Below are 15,424 nucleotides of genomic sequence, written 5' to 3' on the forward strand. Positions count from 1 at the left end.
CGAGTTTTTCGACCGAGCTCACCTCACATGACATCGGACGGAGCACATTATGCTCATGTAAGCAACGAGAGAGCTTTCTCACGGAGAATTTCCAAATCTGTGATTACGATTTCACGATTTCGATTATAAATCCGAGCTGCTCTCTTCGCCGTCTTCTCCCTTCTCCACCCGTCTTCACCGACGATGGAATTTGCGAACGGCTTTCAAGAAGATGATACACCGGTACTAGAAGCTCGACCAGCTCCTCAATCTGCGACGACAACAACAGTTCATCAATCCCGATCTTTCACACAGCCTCCTCAACCAGACACTCTCGATCTTACGGAAGATTCACCGCCAGGGACTCCAGGAGGTAGTAATGGTGCAACACTGGGCAGAGTGGGAGGAATATCGAGCGGAAGCGAGGCGATTGGAAATGGTCGAGGTCACCCGAATGGGAATCAATCGGGAACGACTCGAGGGTCTCGAGGGAGGAACGGAAGAATCGGACAGAGTCCGAACGGAATAGGGAATGGATTAGTTGGAGTGCCGACAAGTCGATTGACCCCTTCCTCCTCTCAACAACCCTCCTCATCAACCTCGTCTGGATTCGCGAAATACGCCCCGATGAGCCAGTCGAAACCTCAAGCGAACGGCGTCAGACAGGCTCTCCCCTCTTCCGCTTCCCCCTCGACTTCGAGTTTGTCAGGAGTGGCAGCTTTTGGTCGAGTTCCCGTCATTTCTTCCGGTCTGAACGCGAGAACTCCCTCTGCCTACATCCCTTACTCTACAACATCCCTCGACGCCTCGAATCAACCCGGAACCTCGAGAAATCACTACCAAGAACAAGCGAACAGAATCGCTTCCGGATCATCCCCTTCCTCTTCCTCCTCTACTGCACCTACACAACAACCTCAGAAAACGAACCCAACTACTTACGCCACACCGTCGTCATCGAAAGGCAAAGCACGAGAGATGGTCGATCTCACGAACGAATCGAATTCGGACGACGACGTGATTGTTCAGGAACCTCCTCCAGTCTGTATCGGTCAAATCGAAACCTTCGCTCTCATCATGAATCAAGCCGAAGAGATCCTCCCCCCTCGACCCGTTCCCGAGAAAGCACCCGACGGAAAACCTTGGGGACTCGCCGATCTCGCAAAAGCTCAATCAGAGTACAAAAAGGATCGAATCGCTTATCAACTCCCACTACCGGTTCACATCAGGAGAGGGGAGAAGTTGATGGACCTGCATGGAAGGCAGAGGGAGATGTTGAGGTTGTTCACGCCGGCAAAGATCGAAATGTTTGGATTCGTCGATCAGAATGTCGGAACTCTGCTGGGACCTATGTTGGGAGATGGATGGAGTGGAACTGGATTCAGGAAGGACAAGGAGAATCAATGCATATTGCATTGTGAAGCGGAGGTGATTCGAGAGGGTCAAACTCAGGTCAGTTCTCTCTTTCTCGGCTCGATCTTGACACTACGCGCGCTAAATCGCCGTTCGTACGTAGCCTTACAATCTCAGATTGCGATTACTCTTCTTCGCTCGACCTCGTCACGTTCCTCAGATCGCCGACGCGCTCGAACGAGCAGATCCTCCTCGATATCTCGGTCATCCTCCCGTCTACAATCCCGCCCATCACAGCAATTATCGATACGCGAACCCTCACAACACGCCTCGAGCGGGTGCACACTCGGCAGACGCAGCTCGTCGATTCGAGAAGTTGAGAAAAGGATTGACCGGAACCGACGGAGCGGTGGGAGCGCTCGATGCGTGCAAGAACGGGAAACAAGTCGATGTGCAGAGACAACAAGTCGAGCAAGTCTTTCACAGTTTGACGAGCGGAACCGATCTGGATCAAGTCACTCCTCGTACGTATTCACCCTCCTCCCCTTCCGCATGGTCCAATGTGCTCACCCCGAGGTCGTCATCCCATAGCGCCGGTTGTGTCGACAAAGCTGTACCCTCATCAGAAGCAAGCCCTGTCGTTCCTGCTCGATCGCGAGAAAGAAATCGAAATCCCCGCTCAAGATCCAGCAGGAGGAAAACCCTTGATGGTTTCGCTTTGGCAACGAGTCAACGATACCTACGGAAGGTGTGTCGCTTGGCAGAGCGTCGTCACTGATCTTCAGATCAGCGGAACTCGTCCTCCACCCCAAGCTCGAGGGTAAGTCTCTTCTTCCCTTTTCTCGTTTCGAACCTTGTCTGATTCTTCTTTCACGAACAGAGCTATTCTCGCAGACGATATGGGACTCGGAAAAACGATCGTCGTCATCTCTCTTGTCTGCACGACTCTCCCCGACGCTCGCAACTGGGCACAAGCACGACCCTCGAAAGACAAACACGATTCTCGACTCGACGCTCTCCCGACTACGAAGAACGGTCAATCACTTCCTGCAAGCGAGTTCACAGGGAACCTCTACGGCGCTCCGAGACCGACAACAACGGCTCCGACTCAGACTGGGAAACAAAAGAAAGCGCAGGAGAAGAGGGAGAAGAAAAAGGAGGAAGCGATCGACGACCGGTACAGGCTCATCGAGTGTCGATCGAGGGCGACTTTGATCATCTGTCCACTCTCGACAATTCAGAATTGGGAGTGTCAGTTCGAGGAGCATACGAGGGCCGTCGAGGATGACGAAGGTGGGAAACTCTACGAAATCGATGCCGACGCCGAAGAAGACCTTAAAGTGGTAGAGAAGCTGGGACTCAAGAGGGAAGGTAGCGAAGAGTCGATGAAGCGAGAGTTCTCTCCTCCTCCACCTCCGTCAAAAGCCGACAAGAAGGAAAAGAAGAAAGCTCTTTCGATTTACGTCTACCACGGAGCGACTCGAACGAGTGATCCACACACTCTGGCCGATCACGACGTTGTTCTCACTACGTTCTCGACTCTCGGTAGCGAATACTCGAAGCAAGTCAAGGTTCTCGACAAGAAGGAGGAGGATGAAACGAGGTTGAAACAGCGAGCTCGACTGGAACGAGAAGAACAAGAGAACGGAATCCAAGTCATCTATGGATTCGGTCCGAACGGAGAACTTCTCGAGAAGCCGCAAGAGGAGGAAGAGAAGCCGAAACCGAAGAGGAAGAGGAAGCGATGCGAAGGGACTGGAATCAGTCCTCTTCAAGCGGTGCAATGGTATCGAGTCGTTCTCGACGAAGCTCAGTGAGTTTCCCATCTCCTTCCTACTCGATGTCTCGACTCACATCGCTATATCGCGCTTCGTTCAGCATCATCAAAGAACACAAGACGATTCAAGCGAAAGCCGCATGCGATCTTTCGACTTCTCGACGAATCTGTCTCTCCGGTACACCGCTACAGAACAACCTCAACGATATCTTCTCACTCATCAAGTTCATTCGTCTCGAGCCGTTTACGGAGCGTGCAGTTTGGAACCAACACATCGGAACTTTGATCAAAACCGACAAAGCTGGCGACGGAGGAGAATCTCAGATCAACGAGAACCTCGGAACGGAACGACTCAAGGTCATTATGCGTCACCTCACCTTGCGTCGAACGAAGGACACGAAAGACGACAACGGCAAACCGATCCTCTCCCTTCCTCCGATCGACAACAAACTCATCGAACTCGAATTCAACCCGACCGAATCCGCATTCTACGCGAGTCGGCACACTCGCTACAAGCACGAATTCGCTCAACTCGAAAAGACGGACTCGGTTGGAAAGAACTACTGCACGATTTTGCAAGAACTACTCAAACTTCGACAAATTTGCGTTCATCCTGCCCTCTTGCAAGAATCGGAGGATCGATCCGCCGCCGCCGGTGACCTCTCTTCGAACATTCAACAGCACGGGATCAGTAAACCTCGAGCCGTCCAACTTCTCGCCTTGTTGGCTGATGTTGGAGGAGGAGAATGCGGTGAATGTGGAATCGTTCTCTCGAGTATCGAGAATCAGTCGAGCGCGAACGATCTCGACCAGGAGGAGGACGTGAAACCGAAACGACCGAGTAAAAAGGCACGCAAGAACGCCTCCGCCGTCGCCTCTGCCGGACCTTCAACTGCGAACAATTCGGAAGACGAGACTCCTTCAAACACCTGCACCTCCGAAAGCCCTTCGACCGTCGTCACGAAATGTCAACACATCTTCTGTCACGAATGCTTCAAGTCGAAAGTCTGTGCGGCTTGGCCGCAGGTGACGGGAGACGATACGGCGGCGTGCACGACTTGTCGAACCGAACTCGTCCCGGCTCTCGATGCGGTCGAGATTGGAGCGAAGGAACTTCAACGATCTCTGGAGCAGGCTCTTGATCAACAGATCGCCGAGGACAAGAAGCAGAAAGGAAAGAAGAAGGCGACGAGATTGTTCGAGCATAGCACAAAAACGAGGTGAGCAGATTCTCTTTCGCTCTAACGTCGTTCCCTGCTGATCCGTTCGATGATCCACTAGGGCTCTACTACTCGATCTCCTCCCGTTCTCGCAAGCGAACCCTTCATCGCCGAATTACGATCCCGACGCTCTCAAACCTCTCGAAGGTCAAGAACACCCGCCGATGCAGACGATCGGTCTACAGCCTATCACGGGCGAGATCGTCAAGTCGGTTGTCTTCTCGCAATGGACTGCCTTGCTCGATCGGTAAGCTTTTCGCGTAATCTCACTCGTCGAAGCTTGAAACTGATTGTTCTTCTTGACTCGCAGATTGAGCGACGCTCTCGATGCGGAACACATCGCTCATCGTCGACTTGATGGATCGATGAACCGTGATCAACGAAACGATGCGATGGAAGCCTTCAAGATCGACCCGAAATGCGAAGTTTTGCTCGTCTCTCTTCGAGCTGGTGGTGTTGGGTAAGTATCTGGCTCGTTCTATCTGTCGATTGTTTACTGACACGACTCTTCTATAGCCTCAATCTCACCGCTGGACGACGAGTCTACCTCATGGAACCTTTCTGGAATCCCGCTGTCGAAGTGCGATTCTTCCCTTTCCTCATTCTTCTTTCCATTTGACTGACCTTTCTCTTGCATCCTCCATAGAACCAAGCCGTTGATCGAATTTACCGTCTCGGTCAAACGATGCCCGTGCAAACCGTTCGATTCATCATGAAACAGTCGATCGAAGCGAATATGCTCAAAATCCAGCGACGTAAAATGGATCTCGCTCAGTAGGTCACCGTCTCTCGTCTTGACGCGTTCTAGCTGTGACGTACTGACTCGTCGTGTCGGAGTAGAATGAGTGTAGGTCGAACGATGAGTAAAGCCGAACTCGCGAAAATGAGACGAGAAGAGCTCGGTATTCTTCTCGAATGATCTCCCCTCCTCCTCTCCTGACCCACTGTACAGAGTCCTCTCGATCCCTCTGCTCTTCACTATTTTCCCGTCTTTTCCCTCTGCTGTCGTACAACCACATTTACCCTCGCAAACCTTGTCGCATTGCTCTCCTCTACCATTTGCAACCATTTCTCTCTTTCTCTCATTCGACTCAAGCGTTTGACGCAAAAGGAAGTGAGAGAGGTGAACAAATATATGTGTGACATTCCGGTAAAACTAGGGTGAAAGACAAGAAACAAAAGCTAGCGAGAGATTCGCCGTGCGAAGTAAACAACCAAAAACGAAGCACAAACCAACAAGCGAACAAGAACGAAGATACAAACATTCCGAAAATAGAGAGAGATAGAGAGGCGTTGCAGAGAACAAGTGGAGACAGGAGGGAGGAATGAACCCCGTACAAGAAGGTAGAGGAAGGGAGAGGAGAACGAGTAAATGCGAAATGGGAACAAGAAGAGCTCAAGAGGATGACAAAGGGAGAAGATTAGGAGATGTGAAGGGGTACGAGAGGAAAGTGAAGTTTTTTGTGAAGAACGAAAGGGAAGGAAAGCTGTAACTGGGCGGCAAACGGGGTATGGGTGAGGAGGAACGAGCTACGACTCAGGACATCTCAGGGCTCCAGAGGATCGGAGCGAAACTCGAAGCACCGTGTTGTTGATACTCGAAATAACCTTGTTGCTGTGCTTCATTCGATTGATGTTCGAATTGGCGAGGTTGACGAGCTTGAACATGATTCGTGTACTCGAGGTTCGAGTAGTGTTGGAAGTAAGTCGGGGGAGATTGAGGAGGAAGAGAGACGTAAGAAGCTTGTAGAGGAGGAACTTCTTGAGGTGGCGAGAGTCGAGGAGAAGGGAATCCCATCGGGCTCGTGTGATCGACTGGGGAGGGTAGAGTCGCTGTCGGGGAGATCCCTTCGTGGTCGTGATGAGGCGAGTAGTAGACGGGATCGGATTTGAGCTCGGGCAAGAAGTGTTTCACTTGACCGGTGCGAGGAACGCTCGGAAGGTTCGTCGCGCCTCGAGGAGCAGGCGGAACAAAAGTAGGCTGGGTGAAGAAGACGTTCGTCGAAGGATCGAACGAAGGAGTCGGGTACTCGCGGAAAGCGTGTTGTTGAACTTCTTGTTCTTTCTCTTCTTCGAATTCCTCCTCCTCTTCTGGTCGAGAATACGTTTGATGGAATTGGTGTATCTCAGTAAGACGAGAGAAGGTTGGGATCGAGTTCGTTGAGTAGTTCGCTCGGTGCATTGGAGGACGATCGCCACCGAGACTCGAAGGAAGAGGAGCGTGAGAAAGAGGTGTGGAACCGGAACAATCGATCATTCGTGCTTGTTGTCCTCCTCCTCCGCGACGTTGTTCAATTGTAGACGCCGTGGGGTAGTCGAGGACGGGCGTACTCGCCCGGCGTTGACGTTCGGCCGCGGCAGAGTCTCGAGCTGGGTTCATAAAGCCGGCCGTCGCGGGAGAGTAGTTCCTCCATTTTACGGCGAAGTCGCCACTCGGTCGAGCTCCAGGGACTGGGGTGAAGGTAGGGAACGCTTGGGATCTCGTCGATAATGATTCTGACGACTCTCCTGCACCTTGATTTGGGAAGTCGCCGTTCGAAGTCAAAGTTGGATTCGTCGAAGAAGTCGAGGGAGCCCACGCAAAGGCCGAGAAGGTGCCTCCTTCACGCTCTTCAGACTCTGCTGCCGAAAGGTTCGAGACGAAAGAGGTGGTCGAAGAACGTCGAGTTCGTTGGGTGCGAGGTCGACGAGTGATGCGAGAGATTTGCGAAGCGTCTCCGCGACTGAACCAACCCGATTGATGCCTAGTGGGGTACTCTGGTCGTCAGTCTCAGCCTATTGTGAGGGGTCTGGGAGAGAGTCGAGCTTACGTGAAACGAATAAAGCCTCTCTTCTCAGTTCCTCTTTCCGAAGATCGACGACGATCCGATAGACGCTTGAAGTTGTAGTACGACAGTTGACGCTGTTTTTGAAGAGAATGTGTTAGCTCAGAGGTAAGAAGGAAGACAACAGAAGCGAAGAGAACGCACAACGAAAGAACCGAGACTGCGAAAATCGAACTCCGGTCGAAGAGCAGCGATAGCGATATCCTCTTGAATCGCAATCTCGAAAGTAGTTTCTGAGGCCCATCTCAGCGCCGACGGGTCCGTAGGGCGTTCAAGCAGGCTACAAGAGAGGGAGAGAGATGAGCATTCGGATAGAAAGTTGAGAAAAAAGAAGAGGAGGGAAAGCTCACGAGTGAAGCTTCTTGAGGAATTGGCTTCTCGGAGGTCTTTCGAGCATGTTCATTGAGAAGAGGTTGATGTAGTTGGAGAAGAGTTTTCGTTGACTGAGGTTCGAGGAGCTCAAGTAGGCTTGAGGCTTGTTCGAGGAGTCTTTTGCTTTGAGGGAGGTCTAGCTAGGGTCGTTTTGGTCTGCTCTGTGGTTTATCTGTTGAAAGAACGTGAAGGAGAGAAGGGAAGAATGACGACGGGATGACCGTGTTTCCTCGAGAAAAGGCACTTCTTCCTCTTCTTTTCGAAACTTCGGACTTGGTTTACAACTTTTTCTCGGGCTCTGAATCAACCTTTATAAGCTTCGAGTCCAGAACTCTGTCACGAAGTTGACTTCGTTCGGACTCAACCAGCCAAGCAACCAGCGCTAACCGCGGCGTTTTTGACCTTTTCCATCGTTTTCCACGACAGCCGACTGCAGATCAGGTTCTTCGATGATAATTTGATGAACGATACCACAAAGTGCTCGACTCGAGTTTGGACCGACCTGCTGCACAATTCCCTCACTTCCTTCTAGACTGAACAGCTTTCGTGACTCTTTGCCGTCATCGTGCTGTGTAGTAGCGACCGGAGAAGATGACGAGACCCGAGCTGGCAATCGGAGACTTCGGCTCGCGCGAAGGAATGGGGACGAAAAACTCCCCGAAAGAAGAAAAGTCACGTTCGTCGGACGTCGATCCCGCTCGTTATCTCCTCCTCATCCTCCACGTCCCCAACTTCCTCCCTCAGCACTAGATAGGATGTGAAAGGTTGGGGGGCAAAGTCGAGCAATACTTTACAACATTGAACACGACGTTTCTAGTGTCTATTTACTGATGACGAGGTGACCTCCCATCTAGAATCGGTTCAGAAGGTACCTCGTAATCACCGTCTGGAAAGCGAGAGCGAACGTCGTCAGTCAAAACCGAGTCATATAAAGTGAAGAGCGTCAGAGTTACTTACAGCAATCAAACTCGTAATCCACACTTTCAATCCACTTTTGCAACGCGGGAAGATAAGCTTCTAGGTAGCACATTCCATCCTCATTCTCCTCACATCCTTCCATGTTCGAAATTGGGACGATTCCGTCGTTCAAAATCCATCTCACGAATCTCGTATCCTTCTTTCCCATTGGGATGAGGGGATGCGAAGGACAATTGAGGATTTGGGAATGCAAGTTCGAGGAAAACGGAGCGATCGAAGAAGTGACGAAAGAGAGGTCGGATGGAATGTGATCGTTGGGAAGAGGACCAGATTGAGCGAAATGGGAAAAGTTCAAAGCCGTGATCGCAGCCGAAATGACTAGCCATTATAAGGAGGGAGTCAGTCAAAGTCGAGAGAGAGAGCCAGAACGCGAGAGAAACGTACCGGTATCATGAGTCGCGTCGACGTAAAGATTCTGATCGAGAGGGAAATACTTCGAGCTGTGCAAGGTCGAATTCGTCGTCGAGTTGAATTCGGTGATGGGTTGGCGAAGAGTTCGTGCAAGCCATTCTTGAACCCAACCTTTCGCCATCGCGACTTGCGCAGGCTGTCCATAAGCTAGAGACGATCTTACGAGTCAGCATTCGTCTGTACGTACCAAGAGAGACGAGACTTACAGTAGGCTCCGTAGAACTGGAGATCGTGAGCGTATTCGAATCCTCGGAATTCATCTTCAGTGAACAGGGGGCAGAATTCTGAACCTCCAAGGGCGACGAGCTCGTATGCGCACAGCAATTGCATCTATGTACAACGACTTCGATGGTAAGTCACAGAGCACAAACGAGAAGGAATGGAGACCAACGTTGAAAGCATCTCGAGGCGTAATCTCGATTCCTTCGACTTGTTTCTGAATTCGTTGAGCAGCTTCGTTGAGGTAGAGATTGATCCAGGTGTTCATATCAGCGTGACCGTGATTCAACTTGGGGCTGCCAGCGTTCGGGCAAGTCACTAAGGCGAGGCAGAAGATGAGCGAAATCAACGAAAAGCAGGAAAGGAACAGAGTGAAGCTTACTGTAAGGAGAGAGCGTGTTGTTAAACCCTGGCCATTCGATCGTCACGAGTTGATGATACTGTTCCTCGAATGGGACTACACACCAAAGTCCTCGTCAGTAACTATCCAGACCGAATCAAACGGCAGAGAAGCTCACAACCAAAGAAACCCGCCGCAAAGTTTTTCGCAGAATTCAACATTCGATCTTGCGATTCCGTTCGAAAAACGGGTAACTTCTTGTTCGTTCCAGTCTCGAGTAGATGTCCGTACTTGACCCGGAAACTGACTCCGAGGTTGAAGAGTTCTTCTCGACCGAATGGAGTTAACAACTCAGCGCCGAGCTTATACGTCCAGTCGTTGAGAAAGGAGAGGTTCCCGGATCTGTACGACGAGCGGAATGAGTCGCGAAGGAGGAGGAAGAAAGAGGGCACGAGAGCTCACGCTTTGAAGTGGTCTGCTTCCGAAACTTTGCGTGCGAAACTTTCAGTTCCAGATCCAGTCGTTGGATACCTGCGAGCGATTTGAGAGACGAATGAGCTCCCGAGACATGCGACGGAGACGAGAAGAAACCGAGATTCACCTCGCGCCTGCAAAATCCGACGAACGAATCGACAAACATGAGCTCAAGCAATCGGCTTCAATGCCAACAGATTGAAGATAGCTTACCGTGACGATGTAGCAGTTGAACCTGAGGGGAACAAGAAGTAGATCAGCGGATGTTCGAGTTTTCGTTTGTCGGCGAGATGGTCTCCTTCAAAATAATGTCTAAACTCCAGCTCCCGCCGATTCCGCTACTCAGGCTGACTTCCAAGCGCCCCCACTCTAATCCTTAACGTTGTCCAGCCAAAGCCGATAGCCTGTCTTCAAATTATGCTTCGCGAGAGAAATGCAAACTGACCTGTTCGACACTGCACCCGAGTGGAACTTGCGCCGTTCCCTTCAAACCATGATTCACCGTTCTCCACGGACTCAAATTACCCAAATAATGCAAAATGTTGAACTCTTCTGTCGGTAGAGGTGGGTTGAGAGGCGAAGAATCGTAATTCGAGGGGTACGAAGTTTGAGCCGCGAGTGCTTCGGAACCCTGCCGACAATCAACTCAGCAAATCGTGAGTCTTGGTCATTACCAGATTCCCGCAAGTGATTGACTGACAGTAGGAGTTGGACCTCGGTATTCAGGGAACCTCGGCCATTTCGGATCCTCCTTCAAACTTTCGAGACTAGTGCTTCCGTTGATACCAGACACGGAGATTGCAGTCCATAGGAGTACGATCGTAGCCGCTCCTAGTACTGGGTGATACCATTTAAAGGAGAAAGGAAGATTCGTAGATGAAGGAGAAGCGAGTTCGGGAGATTTGTTTGAAGGGGTAGAGACGGGTTGAGGTAAGAGTGGTGCGCTCGAATCTACTTCTTCTGAATCTTCATCCGATTTGCGAGGCATCTTTCGAGGTTAGAGATAGAAGAAACGATTCGCTTGGACATTCGCGCGCTCGAAGCTCTCCCTCTCTCCTTTCACTTTGATCTCAGCTCAACTCACTCGGAACCGACCTAGATAAGGTTCAGTAATCATGCCTACCGCTCAATTTATTCCCGCTCCTTCCCTCTCCTCGGCGCCTCCCCACCACGACCATTCTCATTCTCCCTCGGGCGGACACTCTCACGATCACGGTGCACAAGAACATGGACACACTCACGAACTCATGGAACATCCAGGTCAGCCTTAAGTCTGCTTATCGCGTGTGTAGAAAGCTGACGAGATAAGCAACTTGAGGGCTTCAGGTAAATTCGCTGAGCGGGATCTACCGGATTATTCACAGAGGAACTGGGATGAACGTGGATTCACAATCGGTATCGGAGGGTACGTTCTCGTCTGATTCTCTTTTACATAGTGAAAGTGGGTTGAACTTCTTTCTCGCTCTTCTTCCCGCTTCTCTCTCGCCTGTAGACCCGTCGGATCTGGAAAGACTGCCTTGACTCTTGCTCTGTGTCGATACTTCCGAGATACTCACAACATCGGTGCGTCGAGAGCGAACCTTCAGTTCGAACCGAGAAAAATGAAAACTGATCTTGTCTCGTGCCGACGCACAGCTGTCGTCACGAACGATATCTTCACGAAAGAAGATCAGGAGTTCTTGATTCGCAACCAAGCTCTATCGGATCCAGGGAGGATCAGGGCTATTGAAACTGGTCAGTTCAACTCAATTTTCCGCTTTCTCCGCGCTATGACTGAAAAACTCGTCGACGTGAATCGACAGGTGGATGTCCTCATGCTGCTATTCGGTACGCTCCAACTCCTCTCACGCGGCTCATGCAGCGAGAACTAATGGCGGTGAGGGTATGTCGAAACGTAAATCAGGGAAGATATTAGTGCGAATATGGGAGCTCTCGAAGATCTTCAAGCTACTTACAACTGTGACCTTCTCGTGAGTATCGACAAGAGCCAGCCTCTCCTCAGAGTGTGAGCTGATTCTTGGAGGTGCTGTCGCGATAGTTTGTCGAATCCGGAGGAGATAACTTGGCAGGTTAGTTGCGACCATCCTCTGTCTCTCCCGGACGACCTTTGTGACAAGATGTACTGATCATATCGTTGTCGACTTATAGCAAACTATTCTCGAGAATTGGCAGACTACGTGAGTTGCTCCTTTGCTTTTGTGTGCGCTCTTTTCAAGCTGACGCGCTTGCTTCTTACCACCAGATCATCTACGTCGTGCGTATCGGATACACTCCGACTCGATGCCGGGAGAGGCCGCTGACTCAATGCACACTTTGCTTGACAGATCGATGTTTCGGGAGGAGACAAAATCCCTCGTAAAGGTGGACCCGGTATCTCTCAAGTAAGCGGTTTTGCTCTTTCCTCTTGAGACTGCACAGATACTGAACATCTTCCTCCTTCGTCCCGTCAGTCTGATCTCCTCGTCGTGAACAAAGTGAGCACTTCCCTCTTTTCTGTTCCTCATTATATTCTGCCTCGAGCCAGCAGGACTTCTACTTACGCTGCTACTTATTCGATCCCTCTAGATCGATATCGCCGAATACGTCGGAGCCTCACTCGAAGTGATGAAGCGCGACGCCGACAAGATGCGAGATCACGGACCTACCCTCTTCACGAGTGTCAAACGTGGTGAAGGAGTCGAGGGAGTTGCGGAATTGATCAAGGGGGCTTGGAAAAACGCTACTGGTAGGAGTAGATAGACTGGAGTATATAAGGATACGATCAAGGATATCTGTGAAAATGGAAAATGTCGTTCGCAACTTACCCTGGGCCTCAAAGGGAGCCGGAGCGACCTGAGATCAGGCGTCTGTACGAGACTGGCTGGTTGGACTCTGATACAGAGCGGAGCTTGAAATCTGAGTTACTTTAGTTGCAAACGAGAACAGCTCAATTGCAAAGAAACGAAAACTGCTCGGTAACGTCGTCTCGCCCGTCACACATCGGCCAGCTGAGCACCTAAGAGCTCAGCAACCTTCGAGAGTATGAGATGCCCCTTTCGAGCCTCGAAAGAGTCAAACTCTTCGACCCACGCGGATCACCAAACTCGAATCAACTCTCTCTTTCCCTCTCCCTCCTCCTCATCTCATTCTTTCCTCCGTCAAATGACGCAAAACGATATAGAACTCGATACACTGTCGACCAATCCCACACAGAGAAGTCCCCGTCTCGTCGAATCAGTCAAAACGGTCGACTCTGAATCTCATCAAAATCTCGAAGATACGGTACCGCCAGTCAATAAAGAGCGTGAGTCTAGCTACCATTATTTCAAGAGAGGGGATTGGAGTGATCTGTGGGTCTGGCGTTTCCTAGCGCGAGGAGAAAGGGTCCCACCTTGTCCCGCTGACTCTTTCCCCCTCTCCATCGACCCGTCTCCAACTCTTGCCAACAGCCGAGGCCCTCAGATGGTCTGCGGGCGATCAAGTAACATTCTTCTGCTCCTCTTGCTGACCTTTTGCCTGGTTCCGATAGAGTTCGAATCTTACCCCGAAGACGCTCAAGCGTGGATCCAAGTCGCAGCCGGTACGTTACTATCCTCCCCGCGACTGATTCGTTAAAGTAAAGATTGCAGTCGTGCTGACCCAGTGTCGTTTCAAAGAGCCGTGCTGTTCGCAACCGGAGTCGGAGGGATCTATTCCTTCGGAGTGTTATCGGATGCTCTCTTTTCGGCTGGAGTAGGGACAGCAAGTCAATTGACTTGGATCGGAAGTAGCCAAGCCACTGTCCAAGCGGTCTTCGCAGTGCTTGTTGGGAGGTTGATCGCCCACTACGGTGCAGTAAGTTTTTCCTCCTAACTTCGCCCGAGAGAAGAGCTGGTAGCTAAATTGTTCACTTCAGCGGAGATGCGCCGTAGTTGGTTCTCTCCTACTTGGACTAGGGCCTCTGCTGGGAAGCTTCTGCACCCATTCGTTGATCGGTTTGGCGCTGACAGAGGGAGTTCTCTTCGGGATGGGAGAGGCATTGCTATTCTTCGCAAGCGCTACTCTCCCTTCTTCTTACTTCCTCAAGAGACGGAACGTCGCCACCGGGATCGCGTATAGTGGAGGAGGTATCGGGTTAGCCTCTTTTCCCCTTGCAGCGTGTAGACTTTCCAGTTTTCAGCTGATACTTCTAGATGCTGACACTCCGGAATGATGCTCACAGTGGAGCGGTTCTTTCCCTAGCCCTTGGACAGTTACTCAAACATCTCAGCATCGCATGGACATTGAGAGCATACGCTCTCATACTCACGTCGGTCTCGCTCCCTGCAGCACTCATAATCCAGTCGCGACTTCCTCGTCAGCCGTTCAGAAGCGGAGCCAAGATCTTTGACTTGTGAGTCCTATCTGTCGTGCCCGTTCAACATGCTCACAGTCAAAAATTGAGATCTAACCCTTTTTCACGATCAGCAACCTCTTCAAGGACCCTTCCTTTTGTTTCCTCCTCCTCGGCACTTCCGTCGGAATCTTTCCCCTCTTCGTTCCTCCCTTCTTCTTACCCCTTTACGGTACCTCTATCGGTCTCAGCAAATCGACTTCTTCCTACGTTCTCGCTGGGTACAATCTCGCATCCGCGATCGGTCGAATCGTCTTTGGAATCTTCGCCGACGCCAAATTGGGGTCTCTTAACTCTCTCATTGTGTGTTTGGGAAGTGTTTCGATCACCATGTGTGAGCCAGATGTGCGATTCTTCACACGCAAATGTTGTCTGATCGCCTTCGTTTCCTGACAGGGTTTATTTGGCCGTTCTCGAGTCAGTGATTTCTCGTCTATCCTCGAAAGAGACTCGTAGCTGAACATGATCCGCGCTGTCCAGCGACGATCCCAGCGCTTGCCGTATTCGCCGTCGTTAATGGAGTCGCGGCTGGAGGGTTCTTCTCCCTCATCCCCGGCGTCGTTTCTTCTCTATTCGGGTGCGTTCGAGTCGATGAGTCCCAGGTTTCCGAGCTGACCCAGGATCTTTCGCCGTCAAGATCAACCCGACTCACCCTCGTTTTCACCCTCCTCCTCACGGCTTGGACCCCTGCGTACCTTTTCGGTTCACCTCTCGCGGGAATGCTCGTACGAGCACAAACTGCTGAAGGTCCAAAAGGTGGAATTGAAGCGTTTAGGTACGGTTCTCTCACACTTCCTGACCGCAAGTTTCGACCTTTTCGCTGACGATTCTCTTCGAGATAGACCTGCAATTTTCTATGCGGCTGCTTTGTCGACGCTGTCGTGCGCGCTTGTATCAGCCCCGAAGATTCTGGAGATCAGGAAGCGGCGACAAGCGGCGAGAGAAGAGAAGTAGACACTTCGAGAGAAAATGTATATTATAGAACTTATTCCCAGTTCTCTACGGATTTTTCGCCGAGCTCGCCTAGATGTCACGACACTAGAGGCCATATACTTGTATCAGAGAGCTTCACAGCGAAAAATAGGTGGAAACGATGATGCGAGAATCACAGCTCTTTCTCTCTTCTTT

At 51.0% G+C, this 15,424-nt stretch overlaps 5 protein-coding genes across 5 annotated transcripts; 3 read left to right on the forward strand and 2 right to left on the reverse strand.

Moving 5' to 3' along the window:
• Positions 1-183: 183 nt before the first annotated feature.
• Positions 184-5,245, forward strand: JCM6883_000238 (uncharacterized protein; the record flags this gene model as incomplete). Its single annotated transcript, XM_076630968.1, has 10 exons — positions 184-1,428; positions 1,493-1,853; positions 1,921-2,149; positions 2,210-3,142; positions 3,208-4,326; positions 4,388-4,573; positions 4,637-4,786; positions 4,843-4,906; positions 4,973-5,100; positions 5,167-5,245. The coding sequence occupies 10 exons, from the start codon at positions 184-186 to the stop codon at positions 5,243-5,245; spliced, it is 4,494 nt and encodes a 1,497-aa protein (XP_076489108.1).
• Positions 5,246-5,863: 618 nt separating this feature from the next.
• On the reverse strand, positions 5,864-7,548 carry JCM6883_000239 (uncharacterized protein; the record flags this gene model as incomplete). Its single annotated transcript, XM_076630969.1, has 4 exons — positions 5,864-7,070; positions 7,137-7,228; positions 7,296-7,431; positions 7,502-7,548. The coding sequence occupies 4 exons, from the start codon at positions 7,546-7,548 to the stop codon at positions 5,864-5,866; spliced, it is 1,482 nt and encodes a 493-aa protein (XP_076489109.1).
• Positions 7,549-8,347: 799 nt separating this feature from the next.
• Positions 8,348-10,933, reverse strand: JCM6883_000240 (histidine phosphatase family protein; the record flags this gene model as incomplete). The annotated part of the gene is made up of 12 exons (XM_076630970.1): positions 8,348-8,409; positions 8,481-8,819; positions 8,886-9,059; positions 9,119-9,242; positions 9,304-9,449; positions 9,514-9,588; positions 9,650-9,873; positions 9,934-10,002; positions 10,073-10,079; positions 10,159-10,180; positions 10,391-10,576; positions 10,646-10,933. 12 exons carry the CDS (start codon positions 10,931-10,933, stop codon positions 8,348-8,350), a joined length of 1,716 nt encoding a protein of 571 aa, XP_076489110.1.
• A 127-nt stretch (positions 10,934-11,060) lies between these two features.
• Positions 11,061-12,684, forward strand: JCM6883_000241 (urease accessory protein UreG; the record flags this gene model as incomplete). Its single annotated transcript, XM_076630971.1, has 12 exons — positions 11,061-11,205; positions 11,272-11,350; positions 11,438-11,508; positions 11,581-11,679; positions 11,748-11,772; positions 11,849-11,915; positions 11,984-12,014; positions 12,094-12,122; positions 12,188-12,199; positions 12,270-12,326; positions 12,396-12,419; positions 12,511-12,684. The coding sequence occupies 12 exons, from the start codon at positions 11,061-11,063 to the stop codon at positions 12,682-12,684; spliced, it is 813 nt and encodes a 270-aa protein (XP_076489111.1).
• Positions 12,685-12,966: 282 nt separating this feature from the next.
• Positions 12,967-15,250, forward strand: JCM6883_000242 (uncharacterized protein; the record flags this gene model as incomplete). The annotated part of the gene is made up of 10 exons (XM_076630972.1): positions 12,967-13,228; positions 13,454-13,504; positions 13,568-13,758; positions 13,820-14,037; positions 14,126-14,296; positions 14,371-14,630; positions 14,693-14,713; positions 14,777-14,873; positions 14,934-15,071; positions 15,139-15,250. The coding sequence occupies 10 exons, from the start codon at positions 12,967-12,969 to the stop codon at positions 15,248-15,250; spliced, it is 1,521 nt and encodes a 506-aa protein (XP_076489112.1).
• Positions 15,251-15,424: the final 174 nt, after the last annotated feature.

This window comes from Sporobolomyces salmoneus (assembly GCF_050403485.1).
Source record: "Sporobolomyces salmoneus JCM6883 DNA, S_salmoneus_JCM6883_v1_ctg13, whole genome shotgun sequence".
Classification (NCBI taxonomy): domain Eukaryota; kingdom Fungi; phylum Basidiomycota; class Microbotryomycetes; order Sporidiobolales; family Sporidiobolaceae; genus Sporobolomyces; species Sporobolomyces salmoneus.